The 7,597-nt window shown below is 48.7% G+C and overlaps 1 protein-coding gene across 1 annotated transcript; it reads right to left on the bottom strand.

Annotated features, from left to right (window-relative positions):
* Positions 1–4: 4 nt before the first annotated feature.
* LOC119435061 (gastrula zinc finger protein XlCGF26.1-like) lies at positions 5–3,443 on the bottom strand (the record flags this gene model as incomplete). Its single annotated transcript, XM_037702030.2, has 4 exons — positions 3,236–3,443; positions 2,792–2,868; positions 1,570–2,126; positions 5–994 (listed from the first exon to the last, which is right to left on the bottom strand). Coding segments are annotated over exons 3-4 (1,510 nt in total), but the record flags the coding sequence as incomplete, so codon positions are not given.
* Between the last annotated feature and the right edge of the window lie 4,154 nt (positions 3,444–7,597).

Here is a 7,597-nt window from a genome sequence, read left to right as displayed (position 1 = left end):
GAAAATGCCTGGCCACACACCTCGCATTTGAAGGGTTCGGGACCCAGGTGCAGCTTCATGTGGTTGCGCAGGTGCGTCTGTCGCGTGAAGGTCTTTGAGCAGATGCTGCAGCGGAACGGCAGTGCAGGCTCCAGCGGCTGTGGGGACAGCTCGCCGAGGTGGATCTTGGAGTGCGCCTCGAGGTCCGCCGCCTGCGCAAAGGCCTCGCCGCACAGACGACAGGCAAAGGACGCCGCCCCCCCCTGCTCGTGAATCTTGACATGAGTCCGCAGTGTCGAGGCCTGGGCGAAGCCAAGGCCGCAGACACCGCAAGCGAAGGGACGCTCGCCTGTGTGGATGCGCATGTGCGTTTTGAGCTCGTAGGGGCGCGAGAAGGATTTGGCACACAGGGCGCAGCGGTGTGGCCGCTCGCCCGTGTGGATCTTCATGTGGCCCCGCAATGTTGATGCTAGAGTGAAGTCCTTGCCACAGACATCGCAGGAAAAGGGGCGCTCGCCCGTATGGGTGCGCAAGTGATTGCGCATGGCCGATGACTGGAAAAAGCCCTGGCCACAGACGTCGCAGACAAAGGGCCGCTCACCGGTGTGGATTCGCAGGTGGCGCTTGAGGTCATAAGAGCGCAGGAACTGCTTCTGACAAACATCGCACTTGTGTGGCCGGTCAGAACTGTGCGTCTTCCGGTGGGCCCGCAAACTGTTGCTCGTGGAATAGGTCTTACCACAGAGCTCACACTCATGCGGTGGCTCTGAGGGGATGATGCCGTGTGGCAACTCTTCTGCATACAGCCGCAGCTCCTCTTCATGCTCCTTCAGGTGGCCCTGTACTGAGCAAGGAAGTGTGAAAGGTCGGTCACAGATGCGACACAGGGAACTGTTTTCGAGCTTGTGTGTGAGCTGGTGCCTCTTCAAGGATTCCAAGTACAGGAAGTGCCTTGGGCAGAAAAGGCAACGGTGTGGTCGCCGTTTCCGGTGGAATTTTGTGTACTTCCTCGAACCTGGAATTGAAACAGCATTGACAACAAAAACGATAAACATAAGAACCTATACGGCACAAGCTCTGGAGCATCTAGGTACACCCATGAGCAAAAGTATACGGACCAGGAGTTGCACGAAGAAGCCGACTTTTTCCTCTGCCTATGAACGCAATTTTAAATTGAGGATTGCAGTCCAAACTTGACACTGCGAACTTTTCAGTGTAATCATCAATGCCAGTTTATGCTTGTTAATTACGAAGAAATTCCCATTTTTTGGCGACCCTGTGGTCCGTATACTTTTGCTCACGGGTGTACATGATTGAAGGTTGTGTAGAAAAATGTTACAGCTTTGAACAATCAGAGCTAGTAGCAACCACATTCAATGCGCTAAGGGTTAGAACTCAACTGCTATGAGATGCATCTGATAATGTGCACACAGCGAATTTCACACTTCCTTTCTGGGGTAAACTGAATATAAAGGCTGCACAATGATTCTCTGTAGCCACCGACAAGACTGTGTTGTAGCACAAAGAATTGAAATTTCCATGAACCCTTGCACGAACTAATGCGCAATTTTTTTGTTTGAAAGCACTCACCAATAGCTGCTTGACGATAAGGGCCACCGTGCCGCAAATGAAAGACGCTGTGAATGCTGATGCTCTCAAATGTCGGAAAGAAGCGGCCACAAACATCACACTCGTGCTTCCTGGAAGGCAAGTGAGATGTCCGTGCATGCTGGAGGACATCCGATGCAGAGAGGAAACCTTTTCCACAGTAGTAGCAGTAGTGCAGGGTCTCCAAAGACGACACAACTTCATGTTGGCAGAGCTCTAGGCGGAAGCGAAAGTCACTCTTGCATCGATCGCAGTGAAGTGGAAGCTTCCGTGGGTGCTTCTCTGTCACATGACTTCGGAGAGTCTCAGGGATGGCAAAGCGCTCTCCACACTCAAAGCAGCAATATGGCTTGATGCCAGTGTGTATGAATAGATGCCGAAAAAGAATGGCTGCACTTGTGGTGGAATACAAGCACAACGGACAAAGGTAACTTTCCTCCTGGTCGCCATTGAGCTCATCAATTGGAGATGGTGGGAGCATTGAGGTGCTCAGGTCTTCCATCGCACGCTAAGGTGGGCTGGAGTGCCTCAGCTTTCTCCTGGAGAGAAGGTGTAATGCAAAAGGAAAATAAGTGATACTGTTTATGATTTCTCATGTAAGTGCAGCAGAAGCATTCGGCTGAATTCAAGCAGTTTGCCATTTCATATGAATAGTGCCAGTAGTAAAGCACACTTGAGCACTGCAGATTTTTTATGAAGAAAGAGAAAAAAAGCCAGCAGCAAAAGCAAGACATACTATCGTACGCTTATCTCGTATACGCGTTACCTAGTTGCCACTGTCGTAAATATGTTCTCATAAGTGGTGCTACTCAAGCATATACATTTGCAATACGTGCATCGAGAGTTAACGGTGGAAGGAAGCGGAAAAAAAATAATAATAAAGCTGCATTTCCTTGGCGGTTACGCTACACAGGTCGAGACGAACAGTGCACTTCCGGTGGTATCACGACAAACCATTCAAAATGGTTACCGCGCACAAGATAACATGCAGGCAACACGAGAACGCGTCACGTATTTGCCTTAAAAACAAGTAATCAAAGTCTAACTCCACGCGGCCCGTCAGGCGGCTGACACAAACGAATAGGTCACATGTACCGGCAAGATCGCCGGCGATCACTAAACCAATCACGGCAGCCAACGCGCATCGAATCGATGTGCACCAGCGACGAGAGGGACAAATCAGCACAAAGACGGCTGCGCTTACCTGACATGTACTGGAAGAAAATCCGCCAAGTTCGAGTCGGAATGGAGTTTCATCCTATCGTTCGCTTCAAGGCGATGCTGGAAACGGACAAGAAAGGTCGGGGTTGAGGATGCGAAGCCAAATTTACGACGCGTTTTTCTCTCCGCCCGAGACCAAAAGCAAGATTTTCTCAAGGCTCAAACGCCGCAGTTTCGTTGCGTTTGCTCAATTTCTATCTTATCTTCCGAAACTTAGAGATAAGAACAGGGTCAAATCACTGTTGAAAAGAACATGTCGACGGGCCAATATCACAGAGAAAGAAATGACGCGCTAGACGCCTGAACCTCGCTCCCGCAACGAATAAAATAAAAAAAAAAACGGCTCAGGGGAGACGCATCAGAAAAGAAAAAGGAAAAGCGCAGCAGAATAAGGGAAGAAAAAAAGGATGTGGGGAGGCTGACTCACAATTTTTTTTCTTGCTTTTCAGACGCTGCGACGTGGTGGCGCTGTTACCGCCCCCTGACAAAAACATGCGTTTTATCTAACATTCGTTGGCAGTTGTAGGCAAAACATGTTCGAAATTTTTTGTTTCAGAGAAAGGATGAAAGGCAAAGCACTTCTAATTCAATCGTCAGCGCGTCTGATCGCCATGACAACTGCCTGCAGCGCTCCCTCGTGCCGCACACGCGTATCAAATGGTAACGAAAATTCGCGCCCTCATCGAAAACGAAACTGACTCTCAGAGTGCTTGCCCGCGCGTTTAGGAATTCGCTGCTGTGGACAATGGATACCAAAAAACTTCTCTTTGTTTTTTCTTCAAAACTCAATACGTCTCGGCCGTTTGGTACAGTCATGCTTCCAGGAACGTGCAGTCAGAATACCTGACTGAGCTTAATTTGACCGCTCAAGGCTGCCCAAGTGAGCTTTCTTTAACAGATACTTCCTGTATTATCACCTAACCCTTCCTCGTAATGCTCGCATTTATCGATCAGGCCTAAACCCTCCAAAAAGAACATCACCTGCCGCATTTCCCCCTTGCCTCTTTAAATCAATACAGCAAGAGAGCCGAACGATCTTCCTAGCAACGCTGTTCGTGTCGCTAGCTTGATCGGAGATCTTCATATGTTTTGGCAGCAATTAAATCTTAAATTTTACAAAATTCGCATGCAGTAGCGGTGCACGCCGTTCGCACTATTGCAGTGGTCGAGGTTAAATGTGTCAACATTTTTTTTTTTTTTTTTGTCAAGATGCACTGTTTGTTTTATTCTTCCCTCACATACGGAAACGAGGGCGTACTCAGGGGCCTACAGTGAGCTCACTGTAGGCCCCTGATAGAACGTACGTGCCCTTTGCAGGAGATGTCTGCTCTCCATTTCTTCAGTGACAACCAAAACTCTAATACTGAGAACAGATGTTAAAAAACAAACGAGTTGTCCGAAAGGTCGAATAAGGGAATCCGGGAGAAATTTAAAAATTGAGAATTGAGGAGCTCGCTCAAGAGATGGCACCAACGGTACGTATAGGGTGGCTACCAAGCAGGGGCGAAACCAGGAGGAGTGCTCACCGAGCGGGTGCGTCCAGTGTATAGTGAAGTAGAATATAGTAGTTCACTATAGTCCAGTGAGAATGCGCCACATATATGAAGGCGTCGCGCCTTCGTCAGGTGATGCGATGGCGTCAGCCTCGAACACGAGACACAAACGATCCCGCGGCTTAGAAGGCATTAACTCCCGCCGAAAACCGAAGCCTCCGTCAACAGTTTCACTGTGTGCCGTCAAGGATGCTATTCAGCCCACCTTTGAGCGTTTGCCCGTGCTCACTATTCCACGCCACCCATACCAGGTTCCGGCATAGTACGCCTTCCATAGTACGCCTTCATAGTACGCCTTCCTAGCTTCCATAGTACGCCTTCATTCTAGTACGTCTCTATAAAGAGCACGTGTGCATCAAAGCTGACTTGAGCGAGTATATATATAGAGACCATGGAAATACAGATAGTCGGTAAACAAGGGCTTTCTGCAGCCTGATCCCTCTAGAGCTCGTGGTTTTAAATCCTTTACGTATTAACATTCCTGGGAGCGTTTCACGCTCGCATCCAACACATGACTTCCGAACGTCGTTGCCGGTGTCACCTGCTGCCCTCCTGGCTAATTCCTAGTTCATTTCTGTTTCACGAAACGATATAATTAGTCCTTACATAACTTGTTATGTTGTAATATTCATTTGTATTTTTTTTTTCTTTATGCTTCGCTTGACCATTTTGCTTACTATTCACCATTCTGTGATAGGTTTAAGCATGCAGAAAATTCTGTTACATGTTCTTTTCCTTTCTTTTTTCTTTTGAAAGGAACAGCTTTCTTGGTATATTTTTCCCGTTTTCGTAGTTTGTAATTATAGACTTTCACCGCCGATACTGCGGTCGTGGGTGAGCTTCGTGGCGTCTGAAGATTTAGATGCTGTGGTTGAGCCTTTTTGAACGCTCTGGAAGGACGGTTCACCTCTTCTCCTACCGCGCTTTCCCTCTGTGGCAGCGGAGGGAGAGTGCTCCGATGGGAGAGGAAAATGGTTATCGCCTTCTACATCGACGCTGAGCCGTGCTACCAGCAGGGAAGGAGAAATGGCACCTCTTTCCTCTTTGCAACCTCCCTATCTCCATCGTGCGCGCAGGCCGCTGGAGACAACACACATATGACGAGTCAGATTATATGTATAGCCACCTATGCTACCGCTATATAGATGTGCTGGTTAATGGCTCTGTTCTCTACAGAATTACACAATGAAGAGCGTGCTACCTAATTATATATCCTCGCTGTAACAAGCTTACGCCTTCAAGCGTCATTGTGTCAGTCATTCAAGGTATGCGTTAACTGCTACAGTATATTGACTGTTGTTTTCATTATAAAGGGATTTTCATCAGTAACAACGGTGACATATTTACTAGTGCGCCCTCGCCATGCATACTTTGTTGTGCAGACATAGCTAAATTTCACAATCGGAAAAATTTAGCGGCACGCTAAATTGAAAGAACGCGTCTGCGTCCCGCAAGTGACGGTCCTCCAATCGGTGCCGCTTAGTCACGGCCGTTCGCTGTTCGGCTGCGCATCGCTTCTCTTATTGCTCGCGCTCCACGGCTACGCTGGCCCGTCGCTTCGTCTCCTAGCTCGCCGCTTCGGTACGCATCGAACACCTCTGTAGTTTTTGCAGAGCCTTTGAACTCTTAAGCTCCTCTTACGCTTCATACTTTCGAGGGCTCATTGTTGTATCTTCAAGTAAAATGCTACGCGCGACATAGCGCAGGTAGCGCAACCGAGCCACGTCTATTTGTGTCGCGCACACCCGTACCGGCGGCGTATATTGCAAGGTAGATGTACCTGGTAGCGAAGCTTCCATAGAAGCCCATACGTTCAGAACATGGTTGCTTACCGGCTGGATGGATGGATGGATGGATGAGGCTGAACCCTTTAAATCGGGCGGTGGCATACGCCACCTAGCCATGGCTATCAACATAATTCGGTTCATGGGGCGGTTCATGGGGCTTAGCGCCATCTGTGTGAGGAGGGAACACTTCCGGCGGAAGAAAAAATAATTTGACGTCATATCCGTCAAAAACAGAAGTGACATCATTTTGTTCTCATAGGCGCGAAATTTGTTTTCGGAGGCCTGCCATTAGAGCTGTATATTCAAATGCCCCGCCATTCGACTTCATGGGCGTTCCGAGTTTTCAGCGCGAAAAGCGACGCCGGAAAAAATCAGCCGTACGGGTGTCGAAATCGCATCGCTGCACAGAACATACTTTCTTAGGAGGCCGACGAACACTTTGGGCGTAGATCGCGTTGAGTGCTCGTCCTTTCGTCGGACGCCAAGCCCGTCGGCCAGCGCTGTTGCGCGAAAACAACTAAAGTAAACAAGTATCTGACGGTCGCTACTATTACTTTTGACTGCACAGGTTAAGAAACAATAAAACTGCCCGCGTCACCTAATTCAGACAAACGTCGACATCCAACACAACACATGTGAGGGGGGCGTATTGTAACATGTGAACTTTACGAGCGCGCCTTTCCACGCACTCCACGAGTTGCATGGCATTGCAAGTGATAGCGGCGTCAACGCCCACCGCTATCGATGGGCGCTCTCACGGTGGGCACTGAAAAAGGTATATATTGATAATGATCTAGTAAAATACAGTTGTATCTTCTCTCGCCATGCATATATAAAATGAATTAGGAATTTTATTTTCGTTGAATGAATATAACTGCGTCTCGCTTTAATTTAAAAACGCTTTTTTTTCTTTCCCAGTGTTTATTCCCCCCAAACATAGTCGCGCTTCAATCGCTGCTCCCATAACCACCCTTGCTGATGTAGGTGACAATTGGTTCTGAACCGCTTTTCGCCCGAAGCTTCGCGACCTATGTGGATCGACCTTGTATATTGCTTTCCGCGGATGATTGCACACGCGAGATAGAAAAAAAGGAGGGCGAGGAGGATGGCGCGACCTTTTTGACGACGACAACGCTCGAACGCAATCATTTTGTTTGTATGAATGCACGATTTGGAAGCGTGGCTGTATGGCCTATTTTTTTGTATGGCCTAGTGGTTACGACGCTCGCTTTGGGATCGGGGGTAAGCGGGTTCGAATCCCGCCTCGGCTTTTTTTCTTGGTATCACCATTTTCTTTTTTTCCCTCTCTGTTTGGAGGCGCCGTCGTTTGTGCCCCGGTGCCGCGGCGAAAGCCGCGGTGCCGGGCGCCGACGCGAAGCGGCGGTCGTTGGGGTGTTGCTACGCTGCGTTCCGCAACACCCAAAATAAAAAAAATACTGCTCCAGTCAG

Source organism: Dermacentor silvarum, unplaced genomic scaffold (assembly GCF_013339745.2).
Source record: "Dermacentor silvarum isolate Dsil-2018 unplaced genomic scaffold, BIME_Dsil_1.4 Seq41, whole genome shotgun sequence".
NCBI classification, from domain to species: Eukaryota; Metazoa; Arthropoda; class Arachnida; order Ixodida; family Ixodidae; genus Dermacentor; species Dermacentor silvarum.
The sequence above is the reverse complement of the archived record's forward strand: the minus strand, read 5'-3'. Positions and strand labels throughout refer to the sequence as shown.